The following is a 20,960-nucleotide window of genomic DNA, read 5'->3' as shown; positions in this document are numbered from 1 at the left end:
CCGCCCCGTACCGCTATGGCGGCGGTGGCCGGCCGGCTGCGGCGCTGGGTGCTGCTGCTGGCGGTGCCGCTGCGCTGGCCCTGCGGGCCTCGCCGCGGGGCTGCTGGCGGCCCGACGGCGGGGCAGGTCCGCGCTGCCTTCCTCCGCTTCTTCCAGGAGCGCCACGGCCACCGCCGCCTGCCCTCGGCCCCCGTGCGGCCCCGCGGCGATCCGCGCCTGCTCTTCGTCAACGCGGGCATGAACCAGGTGCTTTCCCCCGCCCTCGCCGGCCGCCTGCCGCATGAGGCTCCGGCTTTTCCCTCCGCCGGCTTCCCGGGGCCTCCGCGCCTTCGTCCCGTCTCGGGGTGACCCCTGGCCTCCTGCGCTGCGGTGGGTTCCCGTCGGGACTCTCGCTGCCGCCGCTTTGCCCGTCGCGTCTCGTTGCACAGCGGCTGTGTGTCAGGACCTGTGCCGCAGCACAGCCTCCAGCGCTGCCTGGCACCTGGCCATGTCGCCGAAAGCGGGAAGAAACTGCTCAGCGCTAGTTTGGGGTTGTAAAGGGGGCATTACTTTATTCGGGTCCGGGTGCGATAGCTCCTCCTAACGTGCACACTGTGGACTTCGTTTGGTAAAGCTTATGGTGTTCGCTTGCATACATATGTGTCAAACTTTCCAGAATAGTTATACATAGTCACTGTTTTTCCTAGAACTAGTTATTGTATTGGCATGATCATTACACATGTGGTTCAGGTCGCTGAGGGGTTTCCGTGGGAGTCTTTGGTGGCTCATAGTGATCTCTGGAGCATCCTTTGGCCAAACACTTCCTTTAGGCTGTACATATGAGATATTAGTGTCTTATTTTCAAGTTAATTTTTAGCTTATCCAGTGTAGGCCAGAGATGGGCTAGAGACACCACCTGTTTTCTCTCCATTTTCTGTCCTTTACATTTCTTCACCCAGCCACAGCAGTATCCTTTTGTCTTTTGTGTTTTCCCATGTGTCTGCGACAGCAATAGCAGCTGTCTCTCTGCCTTGGTTTCTAGTTCAAGCCCATTTTCCTGGGCACAGTGCACCCCCGGAGCGAGCTGGCCGGGCACCGGCGCGTGGTGAACAGCCAGAAGTGCGTGCGTGCGGGAGGGAAGCACAACGACCTGGAGGACGTGGGCCGAGATACTTACCATCACACATTCTTCGAGATGCTGGGCAACTGGTCCTTTGGGGATTACTTTAAGGTGAGGCTGTAGGAGTGAAGCCTCTGCAGGGGCAAATGTGGCCTTTCTTTTAGAGCTGTGCTGTAGGGCTGTCTGCAGAAGGCATTTTGATAAGCTCCAAATTGCTTCATGCAGCTCTGTGGCTCAAAGCAGAGGCAGGCAGCCCTTAGTGCTGAATCACTGAATGGGCCCTCCAGGCTCTCCAAGTGCTCAAAGCTGTGAACAACACATACAAATCGAAGTTCCCTGTGTGAATGACAGTGCTGACCATTTAGCATGGTGAAAAGAGATTACCAGTTCATGTGATGGTACTGGAAAAGCACTTTACTAGAAAGTGTGAAAAGGAAAGAAGGATAAAGGATGCTAGTTTCTTTTGCTAGTGGATAATTATGTTTCCTGGGAAAGAAAATAATCCCTGTAACTCTGCTAGTAAGTGCGTGAATGTAGAACATGCTGTGATCCCGAGTATCTCCCCACAATTTAGTAATGTCAGTTTTCCACAGGCAGCAGTGAGCTGTCTCACTTGCCTGGCCCTCATCTTGTTCTTTGCAACATGCCTTAACACTGGAAAGGGAGAGAGCAGCTGAAATTAACAACTTTGGTGTTTGACTTCCATTCTAAAAAGCCTTCCTGCATTACTGTGCATCCTGCATTACTATGCTGCATTTGTGTTCCCTGCCTGCTCAGGAAGAGGCATGTAGCATGGCCTGGGAGCTCTTGACAGAGGTCTACAAGATCCCCAGAGATCGTCTCTACATCACCTATTTTGATGGAGACTCATCGCTGGGGCTGAGCGCAGATGAGGAGTGCAGGGACGTGTGGCTCCGCCTGGGGTAAGTGTGTCAGAGGAGAGCTGCTGAGCAGCAGATGATGACACTTCAGTCTCTATAGTCTCCCCTTTGTTCTTTAGAAATCAGATACAGGGGCCGAAAGTTGTGGTTTAAGATAATTTCTGGTTGGGCTGTTAAAAGTCATCTGGACTGGGAGCACTCTGGGGCATTTGACATCTAAGCTTTCTCGGATGTTGTCAGTCTGGAGGGCTATGTACCTGACTGGCCTGGATGGAGTGAGTGAAGGTTCTCTGATCCTTTGCTTCCTCTCCATCATGGGCTGCAGAGAGTACATTCTCTTCTGACAACTAGCAATGACTACTTCAGAGTGAAGATGCAGCAGTTGTAGAGAGCACTGCTGTGCTTTGGGAGCTTGTTCTATGCTGTATGTGGGTTCTATGCCACTGTTGTTCAGCTTTGCCTGTTGTGATCGGGTCAGAGCTCTGCTAAAATTTCCTCCAAGGAGGAAGGAAGCTACACAAACTTGGTGGAGACCCTGTTCCTGTCAGCAGGAACGAGACAGAGTTTGCCAAGCTGGGTAGGATCCTGTCTGTTTGGCCCATCTTTTTCCTGCTAAGGAGAGTAATTGTGTGACAAGAGCAAAGGAATCCTAATGTGTTTGGCTAACTGAGTTTGTAGTAGCCAGAAAGGATTCTTACTTCCAGCTCCTGTGATGCAGGCTGTTAGGTGCTTTGTGTTCATGCTCCAGCGCTGCTATCTCTGTTCGCCTTTCCAGGGTGCCTGCCAGTCATGTGCTTCCTTTCTCATCAAAGGACAACTTCTGGGAGATGGGAGACACGGGTCCCTGCGGTCCCTGCACAGAGATTCACTATGACTACGTGGGCGGTGGCAGAAATGCTGCAGCCCTGGTGAACCAGGGCAACCCTGATGTGGTGGAGATCTGGAACCTGGTCTTCATGCAGTATAACAGGTACCAGGCATCTGGTCTGAACTCCAGAGCCTTTCCCCCTTGTCCAATCCCAAAATTGTAGGTCTGTATTCTCAGACCATCTCCCTGCTTTCCAGGAGGGGCAGTGCAAGAGCACACGGGAAGCTGTGGAGATGTGTCCAGTGCATTTCTTGATCCCCTTTGCTTTATTTGTCCTGTCCCACTAACCTCAGCCGCCTGTTCTCCCTCACTGCTGCATCCCAGCAGTCTCTTCAGGTCTGCAGTGGCTCAGAGAAGCCTGCAGAAGGAGGAGGAGGCCTTGGGCCGCTCTCAGGGAGGGCCTTTTTCCCTGTGTTGCACTCAATTCTATCTGATTGTCAGATCCTGGCTGCCTGACAGTGCTATGGCAGATTGCTGTTAGTCTTGTCTCTGAGCTGCTTTTTGTTGGGTCACCTGCTGTTTCTGTCCCCTGTCACTCTCCCATTCTCTTTGACTCACATGCTCCTTTTCTTTCCCCCTCAACTGACTCTTGCTTCTCTTTTGCCTTTTCTTTTTCCTGGCTGGCTGACAGAGAGGTAGAGGGGAATCTGCTTCCCTTGCCGCAGCACCATGTGGATACGGGAATGGGCCTGGAGAGGCTGGTGACAGTCCTGCAGAACAAACGTTCCAACTACGACACAGATCTCTTCACTCCCATCTTGGATGCCATTCACAAGGTGATGTTGCTTCTGCTCAGAGCTAAAGCTAAACAAAAGCTCCTAGAAGGCAGCCTGCTTGCCTGGTACCATAGTACAGCCTTCTCCACATACATTGCTATGTGGTATTTTGATACGGGAAGTATGTGCAGCCAAGTCTAGAACAGCCTTCCAGGGAAACTGGGGGAAGATTCCAGGTTAGAAATCTGTTGGGTTATTGGCACTACTGGTATGTTTTTCCTCCAAAGTTTCTTAAATTCCTCAGCATCAGGGCATTGGCTGACCTGCCTTAGGTACAGACATCTTGGTCTGTAGTACTCTGGAAGGATTTAATGAGTACATCCTATGTGCACAAGGCTGAGAGGCAGCAGAGAAGCGTAATGTCAATTATTAAGTGTCTGCCTCTTGCATTAAAACTTTCCTTTCTGCAGCCATTAATTTCTGCTGTTCTGTCTCCTTGCTTTCTCTTTCAGGGCTGCAGGGGGCCCAAGTACCAAGGCCTGGTTGGGGCCGCTGACATCGGGCATGTGAATATGGCCTACAGGGTGGTGGCAGATCACGTGCGCGCCTTGTGTGTCTGCATCACCGATGGCATCTACCCAGGCATCTCTGGAGCAGAGTAAGGGCATGGCGTGGAGCAAGTTGGGTCCAGAAAGGACAGCCAGGGGAGAGCTTCTGGCGACAGTCTGAGATGAGGAGTCCGTGAGCTTTGGGGAGGCAGGAAGCTGAGAGCCTGGGAGAGGTTCCAGTCTGCAGGCTCATCCTTGGATCCTTGGTGTACAGTGTGGGGTGCAGCTGGCCCGTGTCATTAGATCAGGCCAGAGAGGCTGTGTGTGTTGGGAGCTGGGCAGGGATGCTCCCATGGCTCCCTGGCCAGTCCTGCCCTGCTTTCAGGCTGGTGCTGCGTCGCATCCTGCGCAGGGCTGTTCGCTTTTGCTCTGAAGTCCTTCACGCTCCGCCTGGCCTCCTGGCCTCCCTGGTGCCTACTGTTGTGGAAGTGCTGGTGAGTAAAAACTACTGCCATAAGGAAAAAAGAGTATAATATATGTCATATTCAGCCTGAAGTCCCTTTCCTGTGTGCTGTCAGGAGAGAGTCTCGGGTGCGAAGGAGCTCTGGGATGGTGTGTCTGGTGCTGTGCATGGCAGCAGCGAAAATCTCTCATCTCTTGATCATTTGTGATGGGAGGGCTTGGTGTGACCAGCTGTACAGCCAGCACAAGCGTGTGTGGAAGTGTATGCAAGTGCATGTTGTTGTTTCCTGAGGGCAGTGGCTTCCAAGCTGTCGTAACTGGTTAAAGCCATCTGAAATTGGTCTTTGTAAGTCAGTACTCATCCTAAAGACAGTACTTTCTTCCTGTGGTGAATGGGCGTGTTTGCCAATAGATGCTGTGTAGGGGCTAGCAGAGGCAGGTCACAGGAAGATAGCAGCTGTTAAGTCCATGTGTGATTCTTCCCCTGTGCTGCTGTCCCTGGAGCTATGTGCTGAGGCTTGCTTCACCACTCACCTGCGTGATAAACCCCTATAATGCTCGTGGCATGCTATGAGATCCCCAGAAGAGGATGCTGAAGATATTATCACTAACTGAGCTCACTCCACAGGGAGATGCCTATCCAGAACTGATGAAGAATACAGAGCAGGTGAGCAATGTAGAATTCCCTGGACAGAAACCCTATTTCATATTTGTGTAGCACAGCTCTTGAAGGCTGAAGTCAGCCCTTCCTTGGGACTTAGCTGGAGGGGTTTGTATAGCCTCCTCCATAACCATGTGCTCATGGGTGGGCTGAGATGTGCTGGGAACATGTATTCTGGGCATGAGAAGTGTCTCTGGCAGATTTCCTTGTGGGAACTCAACTAGATCCTTACCAGGGACTGCTCGTCCTAGTATAAAGCAGCCCTTGCTCTAAAATACCTAAAGTAGCTCTTTTGTCAGTACAAGTACAGCCTGTCTTAGGCTGAGTACCCTTTGTCCATGGTGGATTGGTGATTTAAGGCCACTCCTCTCTTGCATCTGCTGACAGCAACCGTTGAGCAACTTCTCTCGCTGTCCATTTGTGCAACTTTAACTGGGTCACAGACACAGATGTCTGAGTGTTTGTTAGCCTCCAGCCTTCCCCAGGTGAATGGTCAATATTTCCTTGACAGGACTGGCGATAGGAGGCACAAAGACTTGGGCACAGCTTAGTAATGCATCACAGCCATGTTGTGATGGATACTTAAGAAACAAAAAGGCTGGTTCATGCAGACACAGTACCTCTGTCAGACACTTGCTTGATTTGCTCTGAGCTGAGCTGTTGTGGCTAACCCTTCTGATCCTTGGGCAGATCATGGATATCATCAATGAGAACGAGGCAGCTTTTCTGTCCACCCTGAAGCGTGGGAGGCACATCATAGAGCAGACAGTGCAGCAGATGGAGCCCTCCACACATTTCCCAGGTGAGTTTCCCTCCTCTGATGATTTGATCGTTTGATCCAGGTCCTCACAAGCATTACAGTCAAAACTGGTGGATGTCTGCCTCCCCCACGCTTTTAGTCCCAAGCAGAGGAGCATATGTTGCTCCTTTCTCCAGATTGCAGTTGTTTCCTAGCACTTTGTTCTCACAACAAACTAGGCACAGGGCAAGTTAGAAACATTTCCTTGCTGCTTTATTGACTGATTAAATAGATCCTTACAAGACACAGGAACTGAGGACCCAACCAGTACAGCTGCCTGTCTAGATGTGCTGCCCAGAATTTTATCAGGGATGGGGCTGTGAGACATCATTAATTCCCCAGTCCCGTACAAGAGCAACTGCATGGCTTTTTTCCCTTTCCCATTACCACTGCAGCTGCACACAACGCAGATGAATGCAGTTACCATGGCACATGCTAGATTGGTGCCGTCCAAGCAGATCTTGAGATGCTTTTGCTTTCTGTACTCACACAGAGTTCACATCCTTTTTGTCCTACAGCTGAAGTAGCCTGGTCTCTCTATGGGAATTTGGGATTCCCTCTGGATCTGATTGACTTGATGCTTGAAGAAAAGGGAATCAGTTTGGATACAGCTGCTTTTAATGAACTTGCTTTGGAAGACACAAAGGTAAGAGAGAGACTTGCTTTGTCAGAATAATTCAGAGCCTCCCCTGTCTCCCATGAGCATGGAGACAGAACTCATTTCATTGCTGAGGCTCTTTGGATGTACCATGTGGCCACGTGCCTTTTCTCTGAAAGGAGGGGTGCATCTGAAACAGCTGTGGAGTCACAGTGCCTCTGGCTTATGGATGTGGGACTGAGAAGTATTGACTGGTGATTCTCTTCAGATAGAAGTGCTTTGTAGTGCTGACTGTTGCTGGAGTGGAAGTTATCATAGAACTATACAGGTTAGGAATGTCCTCTGTCAGCTGTGTAGTCCAACTTTTCACACAAAGCAGTCAGCTTAGCCCAAACAGCATGTTGTTTATGAAGAGTCTGAAAAATATTTTGATCTCTAGTGCTGGAAGACTTTCAGTATCCCCTCCATGCAGTAATCAGTTTGAGGCCTTGCTTTCCTGAACTTTAGTGGCCTGGAAGTTTCACAGCTACACAGCAAGCTCTGCCAAGAGGGTTGTGTTAGCTGTTACTTAAGGCCTGCCTCAAGGCCAGTACAGGGTGTCACTGAGTGCTTGTGGGGTTTGAAGGAATGGGGTTGGTTTAGCAGTAGCCTCCATCAGCGTGGATCTAAACAGGCCTTTTCCAGGAATGTACAAGAAGTTGTTCTTAGCCTTTTAGCTCCAGTTATCATCCAAGTGCCCCCAGGTATCTCCCACTGACCTCTGCCTTTGTTCTGCTGTAGCGGAAGGCTGGTGGCCCCCAGGCAGGACAGCTGGAGGACACAAATACACACCTGGATGTGCACTCACTGGCTCAGCTGAAGAGCAACAACGTGCCTGCTACAGATGACTCTCTGAAGTACGCTTACAGGCTGGGGCAGCACGGGCAGTACGGTGAGTGGCCATGTCCTCTCTGTAAGGCAAAGCTCTGCCTGAGGGCACTGGAATCCCTCACAAACAAGGTTTAACAAGGCCAAGTGCTGGGTCCTACACTTGGGCCATAACAACCCCAGGCAACGCTACAGGCTTGGGGCAGAGTGGCTGGAAAGCTGCCCACGGGAAAGGACCTGGGAGTGTTGATTGACAGCAGCTGAACATGAGCCAGCAGTGTGCCCAGGTGGCCAAGAAGGCGAATGGCATCCTGGCTTGTACCAGAAATAGTGTGGCCAACAGGGCCAGGGAAGTGGCTGTCCGCTTGTAATTTGCACTGGTGAGGTTGCACCTTGAATACTGTGTCCAGTTCTGGGCCCTCACTACAAGACACTGAGGTACTGGAACATGTCTAGAGATGGGCAACGAAGCTAGTGAAGGGTCTGGAGAGCAAGTCTTATGAAGAGCTGAGGGAGCTGGGGATGTTTAGTCTGGAGAAGAGGCTGAGGGGAGACATGATCACTCTCTATAGCTATCTGAAAGGAGGTTGTAGTTAAGTTGGGGTTGATCTCTCCTCCCCCGTAATGAATGATAGGACAGAGGAAATGGGCTCAAGTTGTGCCAGGAGAGGTTTAGATTGCAGATTAGGAAGAACTTTTTCACTGAGCAAGTTGTCAGACACTGGCACAGGCTGCCCAGGGAGGTGGTGGAGTCACCATCCCTGGAGATAATTAAAAGGTGCTTAGGTGAGGTGCTGAGGGACATGGTTTATGCCAGTGTGTGGTTAGTGGTTGGATTTAATGATCTTAGAGGTCTTTTCCAACCAAAATGATTCTATGATTCTATGAAACTTTTACTATCTAACCTCACATATGTAGAACATGTACTTTGTGGTTCAAAACCATCCACCTTGCTGCTGCATCTTTTCTTACAGCACATCCCAAAGTATGTGCTCTAATTGCTGTTGGTGTGTCCACAGGAAGGCTCTGGGCTAGTGACAAGACTGTGAGCTATGCTTTGGTATTACTGTGCAGTGGTGAAGCAGGAACCGTTGATTTCTGCTAGAGATGAGTTTGTCCCCAGCAATTAGGCTTCTAAGTGTGAGTGGTAGAGAGAATGAAGAATAATTATGCAAAAGTTTTAGGGAGATGTCTAAAGCCGTGCACTTGCTATTTTGCGGTAAGCCACTAGATGCCAGTGCAGGCTTCTTACCATTTGGGGTAATGAGTTGCTGATGCTCTAGAGAGAGTGTAAAGCTAAAACACAGAGAGGAAGAGATGGTGTGGCTGCCACAAACCATTAAGAGATAGCTGTGTACAACCAGCTCCCTGTTACCCAGTGTGCTGGTGGCAACCTGCACTAAGCAGAAAGTGAGACAATTCAAGCTATTTCTACTCTGACAAGAGCACAATGGAGGAAAAAGCCCGACAGTGACATTGGCTGAAATGTCCAAGTTGGAACTGTCCCACCTCCTCAGTCTCTGAATCATGGAATAATTAAGGTTGGAGGGAATCTCTGGATGTCCAGTCTCTTGATCAAAGGAACATCAACTTCACGGTCAGATCAGGTGGCTGAGAGCTTTATCCATTTCAGTGTCTTTAAGGACAGAGATCCCACAGCCTCTCTGTTCCCTGTTCTTTATCACTCTTAGTGTGAAAAGCTTTTTTTTGCAGAATTTTCAGCACTCTAGATGTAATCTCACAAATACTAGATAGGGGTAAGTAACAGTTTTCTTTGAACTGTTGACTATGTTCAGCCCAGCAGACAGGCGGCCCAGCAGACAGGCAGCCCAGCAGACAGGCAGCCTTCCATGTGAGAAGGCACCTTGCTGATTTAGATTTAGCTTGCTCCAGCTCCCACCAGTTCATTGCCATACACAAGCAGGATATGGTTACATCCCATCTTGACCTGCATAGGCATTAGTGAAGATGTTAAATAGTGTTGGCCCTAATACCAGCAACCAGGTAGCTCTGATAGTAACTGAATAGCAGTTGAACTTTGAACTATTGTGGCACTTTCTGCCCAGCCAGGACACCCAACCTAAGGTGGATATACACCCACCTTGTGGTCCCCCTGTCCAGTCCATATCGCCCAAATTTGGCTTCAAAGAGCCTACAAGAGAGCATCAAAGCTTGCTGCGTCAAGGAAGGTGGTATCCTCATAGTCCCTTGTCTACCAAGTCTGTCATATCTTCATAGAAGGTTAGTTGGTTTCCCAGGCTTGCAGTGTAGCAAGATGCAGATATTGTCTGTGCCACATCTGCTTCTGTCAGGCTCACATGCAGCCCGATCCAACTGCTTTCCTGCTACTCAGCGTGCCTGTCACTAGGGAAGTGAGGGCTGACTTAGTTCCAAATAACAGATCCTTCGTCCTTTCTGCCAACAGCTGTTCCTCTCCTACCCAGGCAAAGGAAAATGCCAGCCGTCAGTATAGACTGGGTGTTGGCAGGACTGGCCTGGGGAAGTGACTCCTCCTTCGCTGTCGCAATCTGACAGAGTGCATGCACTAATTACTGCCATCTTCTTCCCCTCTGACAGAGTTCAGCCCGTGTCAGGCCACTGTCCTGATGCTGTATAGAGATCAGTCTCTACAGCAGGAGGTTGCGGCAGGGCAACGCTGTGGTGTCATCTTGGACAGGACTAACTTCTATGCAGAGCAGGGTGGGCAAGACTCTGACCAAGGCTATATGATACGTTTAGGACAGCAGGTAAGACCCTTTGCTGCCTGAACCCAGGGCTGCCCAGGGTATTGAGGCCAGGCAAAAATTCCCTGAGTGGATCCCCCAAAGGCTGTTTTTCTGTGTTAATATTAAATCTGCTGACTCTTGACAGTTCCCAAGGCTTCGCATCATCAGGGTTAATGGGGAGAGGGAGAAGCAGCAGTAACTTCACAGAGATGTACTTGCTGCTCTTGTTTTCTCTCTCGGCCCTTTGCATCTTGCTGGGAAGACAAAGCAATGATCTGATTGTCCATGGGCTGAGTAACTTGTTTGTGGCCAGTCCTGGATGACTGCAAGCATTGCCCTGCTTGAGACCCAATGCAAAACCTCTTATTGCTCTTCAAAGCATCAGGGAGAACCTCAGTTTCTGCACTATGTTCCTTCAGCCTTAACAGAGGGAGAGCTTGGGCTCTGTCCTGGGAAGTTACATGCGGTGCAGCTTTTTCTCTTTCCTGCATTCCACCTCTGGGCACTGATGCTGCCTTTTTAGCTTTGCAGAATGAGATAGTGCCTTGCTCAGCACTTCTCTCTAAGCCAAAGTAGGGATCAAGTTTCTATTGACAGACCAGTGAGGCAGAGATGGCACCTCAGATGCTTGAGACAGGTGCCTTGGCAGCTGCTGACCATGTTCTCATGGACAAGCATCCTTGATTAGGAAAGTTCATCAGCATGGGTGGTGTTACTGTCCTTCTACTGCAAACTGACAGCCTCAGCATGTTGTGCAGCCATTGGCTGAGTGCAGGAAAGATCTGAGGCACTCTGGTTGCATTCATGCTAAGTTTCTCCCTGCTTTTCCCACTCCATCTCTGCTTTTAGGGATCACTGGGGGTTGTGTTTCAAGCAGGCACCTACCACAGGATTCTCCTTGTGTCCTAACTCATCTTTTTTGTCTCTTTGCTCAGGAAACGCTCTTCCCCATAGAGTCAGTTCGCCTCTGTGGTGGCTACGTGATCCACGAGGTCACTGCTATGGAAGCCCTGCATGCTGGGGACCAAGTGCAGCTCTTTGTGGATGAGGTGATAACTTGCTGCTCTTAATCTTTTGCCAGCCTTGCTTTGAGAGTCTTGTGATATCTTGGGCACAGCAGACCCTTGTCTCTTGTATACCTGAGCCCACCTTTCATAGTGCTATGGAGGGAGACCTCACAAGTGACTCTGGAATCTTCTGTCAGCCATTGGTCTGTCCACAAGTATCCATCCTGCCCTTCACTGTTTTGCAGAGGTAGTCCCAGGGGAAAAGCGGTGAGATCTGCCCTGTGACATAAATTAATCTAACAGCTGTACTACCTGCTGGTTTTTGCCCCCATCTTCTCCCAACCCCTCCTCTCACAGACAGCCTTCCCCCACCCCTCTGTGCCCCTCTGCTCCCCAAGGGGTGTGTGGCAGCTGTGTGTGCCTGCAGGTGCAGCAGCAGGTGCATCTGTGTGTGCCTGCAGGCATAGCAGCATGTGCATCAGCAGGTGCATCTGTGTGCCTGCAGGTGCATTAGCAGGTGCATCTGTCTGCGTCTGCAGGTGCAGCAGCAGGTGCATCTGAGTGCCTGCAGGTGCATCTGAGTGCCTGCAGGTGCATCTGAGTGCCTGCAGGCGCATCAGCAGGAGGAGCATCTGTGTGCCTGCAGGCGCAGCAGCAAGTGCATCTGTGTGCCTGCAGGCGCAGCAGCAGGTGCATCTGTGTGTGCCTGCAGGCGCAGCGGCTGGCCTGCATGACCAACCACACCGCAGCCCACCTGCTCAACTTTGCTCTGCGCCACGTCCTGGGCAACAGTACCGAGCAGCGCGGCTCCCACGTGACACCACAGTACCTGCGTTTTGACTTCGACACTAAGGTGACTCAGCACTTCTCTTTTCTTCTTCTCAGCAGTACCTACATCCCCACTACTGGCCTTCTCTCTAGAGATTTTTCTCCTCTCACTGTAATCACTCCATTAGAGGGAGATGGTGTTTTCTCTGAGCAATGAAACCAGCTCCTCTGGATGTGACTGGCTCTGCTTTCCATACGCCTGACTCTCAGCAGGACTTGCTGAGGACATGAATGGGAGGCCAGAAGGGAAAGGACTTAGCAAGGCCAGTGATCATTGGGCTCACCTGAGTAGTGTAAAGGGACCTTCTGAGCTATTCCCCAGCTTGGCTATGGCACATATCTGATGTGTGTGCTGGTCACCTAGGTGATAGTGGTTCGGAACTAAATGCTGTTGAGTCAGGCTAAACACTGGCCCTGGTAACCTGTCACTCATTGCAGTGTTTCTCTTGAAGAGTTTGATTGGTGCTCTTGGATCAAAAATCCACATCCCTCATGGGAGAAGGGGACACGAGGGTCGTGATACTCACAGTTCCATTTTACAAGTAGAGAAGATGAGACACAGTTGGCAAGTGGCTTCCCCAAGCTGAGTTACATGAGGGCCCTGCCCCAGTTCTCTCTCCTTTGTTCTGTACCTCTCGGGAAGCTTCTCCTGAAGGTGTCTGATGTACTTCCTCAGGGCCCTGTGACTGTGGAACAGCTACAGCAAGTGGAGCAAGTGGTCCAGGATGTGATCAAACAAAATGAGGTTGTGCACATGGCTGAGGTCCCCCTCACATTGGCGAGAAGAGTTCAGGGACTCCGCATGATGGATGAGGTATGACAGGGTGGCAGTGTGCATCTCTGTGAGCCTTCTCCTTCAGCAGGAACCGTCTGTGTCACAAGAGACGTTGACACAACAGGTTTCTGCAAGGAAATTGACTTTCAAAGCTCAGGAAGGAGAATAGGACAGAGATGAGATCTGAGACACTGTGTTGTAAAACGTGGCAGCTGGTGGTGCATAGGATTTCTGCTGTTTCTTTGGATTAAAAGTTTGTGGTGTCACCCAGTTGGTGCTTTCTCCCCACGGTGGCTGCTTGTGGGGGAGAAGCCGCGCTGTCCCTCAGTCTGGGGCTACTGTGGAATACTGGCAAACTGAAGCAGGCACCCAAAGCCATGTAGTGAGTCTGCAAGTGCCCCTGGAGGACCATGTTGTTAGCTGCTGATCCCTGTCTCCTCTGCCAGGAGTATCCAGATCCAGTGAGGATAGTGTCCCTGGGGGTCCCTGTGGAGAGTGTGCTGACCCGCAACTCTAAGGCTGCAATGCAGACCTCTGTGGAGCTCTGCTGTGGGACGTAAGTGAATTTACTTGCAGTGAGAAGGTGTGTTTGTGGGCACTAGTGGCTGAGGTAGAGGCATTCATGCAAGCTCCACTCCCTGTCATTGTACAAATAGGTTTCTTCACCAGATAGATCTTGTGAGGACAGGATGGACCAGTTATGAAGCTTTGGAAGTCTCAGATGAGGAAACTTTAGTGACATGCAAAACATTTTTTCTTGTTCATGGTCTGAAAACAACCTGGAAGCCACAGAGCACCAGCAGAGTATGGGAAAGAAGCGTGTGGCCTGTCACACCAGTTACAGTGCTTTGGCCTTGGGATTGCAGGAGGGCTGGGGACCCAGCAGGAGATTCTGAGATGCTTGTGAGACCTTGGGACTACTCTGATTATTCTAATTCTTTATCTTCACCCTCTTCTGCTTCTGGCAGTAGTGACAGTAGAAACAGGACAATGCTGATACACAAAAAAACCCCAAAGAGGAACAAATTGGCCTTTGAGCAGACACTGCTGAAAATGAGCAAGTTTCTAGTCATGAGAACATTCTTGTGGGAGTAGTGGGACAAAAACCAGCATGGGAGTGGAGATGATCAATTCTTGTGAAGCTTTCTGAAGTGATTACTTGTGGTAATAGAACTCAAAACACTGTAGTTATTTTCATCTCCAGTGCTGGATAGCCAAGAAGGAAAGGAGAGGTGGTCGGTGTCTTGTGACTGCACAGCTACCCTGTGGCTGGAGTCTGCTGGCGAGTAGGGGAGTTGGAGCTAAAAATTGCTGTATATGAGGCTCAGTAGTAGCTGAGTAGAAGAGAAAAATGCCATTTCATCCCACTGCTGAAGGAAAGGAGAGGAAAGCAAGGCAGAACTAGGCTGTTGTGTGCCATTTGACAGTAGCATGTTGGGCAGATAGCACAGAGGTTCTGCTGGAGCAGCCTCAGCTCTGCAGACAGGGTGGTATCAGAGTTTTAGAGATGGGAAGGAACTGAGGCTATTGGTACTGGGGAGGGGGTGCTGGATTTGAGACTTGTCTAAAGTCTGGTTTCTGTTCCCAGAGAGCATCTTGTTTTCTTTTCTGTTCTCTGCTGACTTTGCAGGCACCTTCTGCGAACAGGAGCTGTGGAAGATGTGGCCATCATCGGTGAGCGTCAGCTTGTTAAAGGGATTAGCCGTGTCATTGCAGTGACAGGGGCACAAGCCAAACAGGTAAGAACGGGAGAACCAAGGCTTCTGCTGTGTTAAGGCAATGACAGAACGGCCCAACTTTGTAGGTTCCTGCAATTAGTTTTGTCTCTTCTGGCTTTCTCCTTCACTCCTGGATTGCTGTGCCTCACTGTTCACCCCCACTCTCCCTGTCCTAGTCCCCTGTCTCCTTGACCTTCATTCCTCCCCTTAGACCCCCTTTTCCAAGATAAGAACTTGATGCAAAATATCAAGAAGCCTCTGGACTATAGATTTCAGTCCCTCGGTAGGTATTCAAAGGTGTGATCCTTTGTGCTTCAGTTTTGCCTCCTGCCTCTCACAGTTGGATTCACACTTTATGACTACAGGGCCTGGCCTCATTCTTACAGCCCTTTTGCTTCTTTTCTGTAGTCTCTTTCCTGCTAATCTGTGGTTCTGGTCTAGCTGGGTCTGTGTAAAAAGTAAACAACGTCCTCCTGTGTCCATGAGGTTGCTCTGTCCTCTGCGTATCTGAAATTGCCAAGGGCCCCGCAAGCTTGCCCGCTTCCTTTACGGCTGCAGTCAGAGGAGAGCACTGTCAGTGGACCTGGGAAGACTGAAGGCAAAGCCCACCCCTACAAACGTATTGCTTTTTGACTGGCTGTCACCTGTGCATCTGTGTCCCTAGCGAGGCTTTTCTTTGTGCAGAGGAGTGGGAAGCTGCAGGGCACACGGGTGCGCTTTGCTAGAAGTGCTGACCCGGGGAGCCCCTGAGAGGAGCTGTGTGCATGTGTCAAACAGCCAAGGCAGGCTGCACACAAGGGATGTGTGTCCTAGCTAGGCACAGCAGTCCTCACTGTCCACAGGGTTGCTTATATGCTCTCTGCTGACCTGAGCTGAAGTCTCGCAGGACCATCATGGGCATGAAGATCTGTCAGGAAGGAAATGCTACAAATCATAAGGGTTGTCACTGAAGAAGAAGGCCTATATTAACTTGGTCTAGGGGAAAACAGTAAGAAATACACCAAGGCCAGCTGAACTCAGGAAATATGCTTGAACAGCTGATAACATTTCTTTAGTTTTACTATTTCTTTTGTTTCTTCATGCAGTAGTTTCAATATTGCTTTGGCTAATGAAAAGAGCTGTAGAAGTAAAGTAAATTAAGAAGTAAATGGGGCTCCAAAGCTTTTCCTCGTTGAAATCCTGATGATTTGGTGTGAGATACTGAGGAAACAAGTGCGTGACAGCTTGGTCCCTTGGGTGTGACCAGCTAGTGTTGGCTGCAAATCTAGAGAAAAACATTCTATTTCAAAGTCTCTTGGGGACACTCGTTCTTAAAGGTTCTGTAGGTGTCTTCCCACTGGATCTTGAGCAGTTCTTCAGTGTTACAACCCTGCTGCCTCTCCACTTTCTCCATCACTGCTCATTCTTTCTGTTGCTAAATTCAAAGCATTCTCTTGCTCTTTCTCTCCAGGCCCGGGAAGTGGGCCAGTGCTTGGCTATGGAAGTGGACTCTGCCTCCCTACGAATGAAGCAGGGGAGCACCTCTATCCCTGAGATGCAGAAGCTCTCCAAAGAAGTGGGCCAGCTGACTAAAGTAAGGATTATACATCTCTACAGAAAGATCCCAGCATGGGCTCTAGACACTTGAATCATAGAATCATTTCAGTTGGAAAAGACCTTTAAGATCATAGAGTCCAATCACTCACCTCACACTGCCAAGCCCACCACTAAACCATGTCCCTCAGCACCTCAGCTATACAGGTGACTCCACCACTTCCCTGGGCAGCCTGTGCTGGTGTCTAACAACACTCTCAGTGAAAAAGTTCTTCCCAGTCTCCAATCTAAACCTCTCCTGGTGCAACTTGAGCCCATTTCCTCTTGTCCTATCACTCATTATATGGGAGAAGAGACTGACCTGCACTTCGTTACAGACCCTTTCAGGTAGTTGTAGAGAGTGATCATATCTCCTATCAGACTCCTCCAGGCTAAACATCCCCAGCTCCCTCAGCTGCTCCTTGTCAGGCTTGTTCTCCAGACCCTTCACCAGCTTCTTTGCCCATCTCTGGACAGGCTACAGCATCTCAATGTCCTTGTAGTGAGAGGCCCAGAACTGAACACAGCACTTGGGGTGTGGCCTCACCAGCACCAAGTACTGGGGGAGAATCACTTCCCTGGTCCTGCTGGTCACACTATTTCTGATACAAGCCACCTTCTTGGCCACATGACTTCGCTACTGGGTTAATATCTTATATTGGTCAACAGCAAGGGCAAGTTGCTACCCGCTGCTACCTCTTTGATCACAAAGATTTCTGCCAGTGTCTAGGTGCCTCTGTTGCAGAGAATCTGCTACCAGAACAAATGTGAGAGAAAGGAGTGGTGGGGAAAGTAAAGCAATGAAGAAGGATTTCCAGGCTTTAGATTCTCAGCTGAAAAGAGAAAGCTGCACATCACAGTGACTTGATGGCCTGATCACATGGACGTACAGGAAGAGGCCAAACTGCTGATCTCCCAGAGAACTAGAGCTTTATGTACACTTCAGTGTCCTAACACAGCAAATTGTGTTGCAGGTGGTGGCTAACACTGCAATGCCCCAGTGGCAAAGAAAAGAGCTACAGACCATCCTCAAAGCGCTACAGCGAACAGCTAACACAGCCGTCAAAAAACTGGAGATACAGCAGGTACTGTGGTAGCCCCACACTCACTTCCAGCCTGCTAATAGCACTGTGTGACCTACATCAGCAGAGCTGCTATCTCTGTCCCACTTCACAGCCACTCAGTCACTGGGGTACCATTAGAAGAAAGAAGAAAATGAGTACAAAGGCACCATAGTGCCCTGCGTTGGGTTGATTTCACTGGCATAACCAGGACCATAATTTTTAAATGCAATGAATGACTGACTGGGCTTTTGGCACCTATAAAATCCCCATGTCTATCTGCCTGTGAGGATGGAGAGCCCTATAGCAGCAGTTTTGGCAAACACTAACAGGTGGAGGATAGGTGTCAGATAGCTGTTTATAACATCATAGAACCATAGAATGGTAGGGGTTGGAAAAGACCTTTAGAGATCATCTAGTCCAACCCCACTGCAGAAGCAGGTCCAATAAGATAAGGTCACACAGGAGCGTGTCCAGGCAGGTCTTGAAGACCTCCAAGGAAGGAGGCTCCACAACCCCTCTGGGCAGCCTGTGCCAGGGCTCCCTCACCCTCACAGTGAAATAGTTTTTCTTATGTTTAAATGGAATGTTCCAGCTTCATCCCATTACCCCTTGTCCTGTTACTAGCTACTATAGAAAATAGGGATGTCCCAACCCACCATTTAGATATTTGTAAGTGTTAATAAGATCCCTTGTCAGTCTCCTCTTCTCCAGACTAAACAGCCCCAGTTCCTGTAGCCTTTCCTTGTATGAAAGATGTTCCAATCCCCTGATCATCTTGGTGGCCCTGTGCTGGACTCTCTCCAGAAGTTCTCTGTCCCTCTTGAGCTGAGGAGCCCAGAACTGGACACAGGACTCCAGATGAGGCCTCACCAGGGCAGAGTAGAGGGGGAAAAGAACCTCCCTTGACCTGCTGGCCACACTCTTCTTGAGGCACCCCAGGATACCATTGACCTTCTTGGCCACAAGGGCACATTGTTGGCTCAGTGGGGAAGATGAGGTGTCCCTGAAAATAGGCTCCACAAGTCACACAGCAAGTCAGTGGCAGAAGAGAACCTTTCTGCCAGCCTTACGGATATTGCTCTGGCTTCCCACTCTATTTGTGTCTTGCTTATTTACGTTATGACATTGAAAGCCCATTGAAAATGCTTACTCGTGACTTAGCGTTCTCAGCAAGAACAATTCTTTAAGTAGGAGCACCTTGCCTCAGGAGTCTACCTGACACACGTGGCGATGTGCAGGTCCAAGAGAGAGGCTGGAGACCCAACAGGTCACACTGTCTATTCCACTTTTGTAAAGGGGTTCATCTCTACTTGCTTTAAGGAAGGAAGGTTTTCAGTCTGCTGGTCACTTCTGCTAACATCTGCCCCTGCTCCATCCCACAGAGCAGCGCTTCCATTCCCTGTGTACTGATGTTGCATGCATCCAGCCTCATCCAGCCCACCTTGTGCCAACTGTAGCGCCATAAACTCTCTGTGTTTCCTCTTCCAGGCTGAAGTGAAGGCACAAAGCCTGCTAGCAAAGCATTGCAATCAACCTGTCATCATTGACACTGTCCCAGCTGAGTCCCTCTCTGTGAGTAACCCCCGTACCTGTTGATCCAGTGGTGCCTCAGGTGCCGCATACAGTGGGAGGGAGCTGCTGGGCACGTCTCCTTTGCTGTAGCCTGATCTTTCTCCCTGTCTATTCTAGATCCTAATGAAGGTGGTCAACCAGCTGTGTGATAAGTCTCCTGGCACGTCAGTACTGCTGCTCAGCCCTCAGGCTTCTGGTGAGGTGCTCTGTGCCTGTCAGGTGTCCAAGGTAAGGAGAACCCTGACCTGCAAAGGGGGGCTGGACCCACTGCTCAGCAGGTCCCACGTGAGACTTTCCCTGGGATTCTACCCAGTGTTGGTGGTTAATCATGCCTGAGATGAACAAACTGGGACCAGGTGTACTTTCAGTCTTTGGGCACAGGAAACCCTGGATCCTCCAGGCCACATTTGCCCAGGGGCACGGCACAGCATTAACATGTAAGGTCAGCCTTTGTGCTTCTCCCAGTCCAGACTGCTTCAGATCAGTGAGGGCCCAGGCTGGCTGAGGAAGGAACATAGCCACCTTTCCTCCTACAGGCTGCAGAGTGCTCTGCAGTCCAAATGACTTTGCTGTGTGTCTCCTCCCCAGAACCGCCTCCCACTGGTATCAGCTGCCGACTGGGCCGTGGCTGTGTGCTCGCAGATGGAAGGGAAGGCAGGAGGCTCTCCCGTGGTCGCCAAGGGCAGTGGGAGTGCCAGGGGCATGCAGGGAGCCCTGACTGCTGCCCTGCAGTTCGCTCAGAGGAAACTGACCCAACTCTGATGCTCTGATGACAGGACAGCTGTATGCAGTTCAGCTGCACGCTCGATGGACACAATGCAGAGCACGTCTAACACTCTGATCTGAACAGTCTAGCAGCTCCCATACTGAACGTTGTTGTAGCCACTGCATTGGAGCATTTGGCTTCTGGACATCAGGGATGAGCAGAGACCCCACTCCTGATCCCACTGACAGCATGATGCTGCCTGTTATCAGCATAGACACGTAGGGATTGAGCCTCAGAAAGCACCAGTTGCAGCAGCAGATCCTGCTTCTCCAGGAACAACACAGTTTTGCCACAAGACCAGCACAGAGGCTCTGTGAGAGCATGGAAAGAGGGCACAGTGTTATCGTAAAGCCATTAAAGGGTACAGATATGTAATCCCCCAGTGCTTCTTGTTAATTCCACCTTTTCTTCTACTCTGCTCTGGCAGAGGTGAGAGGGGCTCATTCTGTCCCTTCAGCCCTGAAAGTCTGCACCCACTCATGTCTATGCATTCCCATCCTACTGCAGAAGCAGGACACTCCTCTGCTTACAAATGCTACTGGAATTTAGAAATGCTAAGTCCCACCCTGCTTGTAGACTCATCCTTTCAGGCTGTACAAGGGCTAGGGCTGAAGCCAGTCCTCAGTACTGCAGCACAGAGGCAATGATATTATCCCAGCCTCTACTTCTTTGCTTTGGATGAATGTTCTCGGCCTTGTTTCCTCCTTCCTTCCCACACTCCAAACCTTTCCTGTAAGCCCGTACGTTGCAGCAGAACAACTTGGTGCTTTCTCAGATTTCTTGTCATTTCTGCAGGCAGAAGTGCTGCTGGTGCTCAAAACATCTCTGCAAAGGACCTGAGCACAGGCGAGAGCTGGGAATACCCAGCCCAGTGCTCCAGGGACCTCATGAAGAGGCTGGTAGGGTGCTGGAGAGGGTGTGGGGAGTCCCAGGGGACAGTTGGGTTGAAAGCAGTGTTAGTGAAGGGTGGTGCACAGCTCGTGCATCTCACTTGGGCTACAGTGGTACCAGGTTCAGGGAGGGAAAACAGTGCTCTGTCTTTTGGGAAAACACTTTCTCAGGGTACTTAAGTGTTACTGTATTAGTAGCTGCTACAGGAGATGATGTCTGCTTTCAGTACTGGAGAGTAGGTGTGAAGAGGAGGAGGAGAGTTGGGAGAATGCTGGGTTGAGCTGCTCCTGCACCATGCTCCAAAAGCAGAGCCTGAGCTGGGAGGCAATAGCTTTACAAAATTAACCCCTTGGCCTGATTTTTAGCTTAAAAACCACTGACCGTTTGCAGACTTTTACCCAGCCCCTTAAGGTAAGGGATGAGGGTCTGTGTGCTAACCTAAATGTAATGCCTTTACTGATGGGGAAGTTGAGCCCCTATCCTCATTCCCTTGGAGGGCCAGAGGCTGCTGCTGCTGAGGCGCCTCAAGTGGTGGCCCTTGG

At 50.3% G+C, this 20,960-nt stretch overlaps 1 protein-coding gene across 1 annotated transcript; it reads left to right on the top strand.

Annotated features, from left to right (window-relative positions):
- AARS2 (alanyl-tRNA synthetase 2, mitochondrial) lies at positions 1 to 19,902 on the top strand. Its single transcript, XM_061991254.1, has 22 exons — positions 1 to 246; positions 1,022 to 1,210; positions 1,877 to 2,022; positions 2,756 to 2,950; positions 3,480 to 3,624; positions 4,077 to 4,222; positions 4,498 to 4,606; positions 5,203 to 5,241; positions 5,926 to 6,037; positions 6,553 to 6,680; positions 7,413 to 7,563; positions 10,077 to 10,246; positions 11,161 to 11,274; positions 11,945 to 12,085; positions 12,737 to 12,874; positions 13,282 to 13,391; positions 14,466 to 14,574; positions 16,004 to 16,126; positions 17,100 to 17,210; positions 18,678 to 18,761; positions 18,879 to 18,989; positions 19,350 to 19,902. The coding sequence occupies exons 1-22, from the start codon at positions 16 to 18 to the stop codon at positions 19,521 to 19,523; spliced, it is 2,976 nt and encodes a 991-aa protein (XP_061847238.1). The 5' UTR covers positions 1 to 15; the 3' UTR covers positions 19,524 to 19,902.
- The last annotated feature ends 1,058 nt before the right edge of the window (positions 19,903 to 20,960 follow it).

Source organism: Colius striatus, chromosome 2 (assembly GCF_028858725.1).
Source record: "Colius striatus isolate bColStr4 chromosome 2, bColStr4.1.hap1, whole genome shotgun sequence".
Classification (NCBI taxonomy): domain Eukaryota; kingdom Metazoa; phylum Chordata; class Aves; order Coliiformes; family Coliidae; genus Colius; species Colius striatus.
This window is presented reverse-complemented; position numbering and strand designations above follow the sequence as displayed.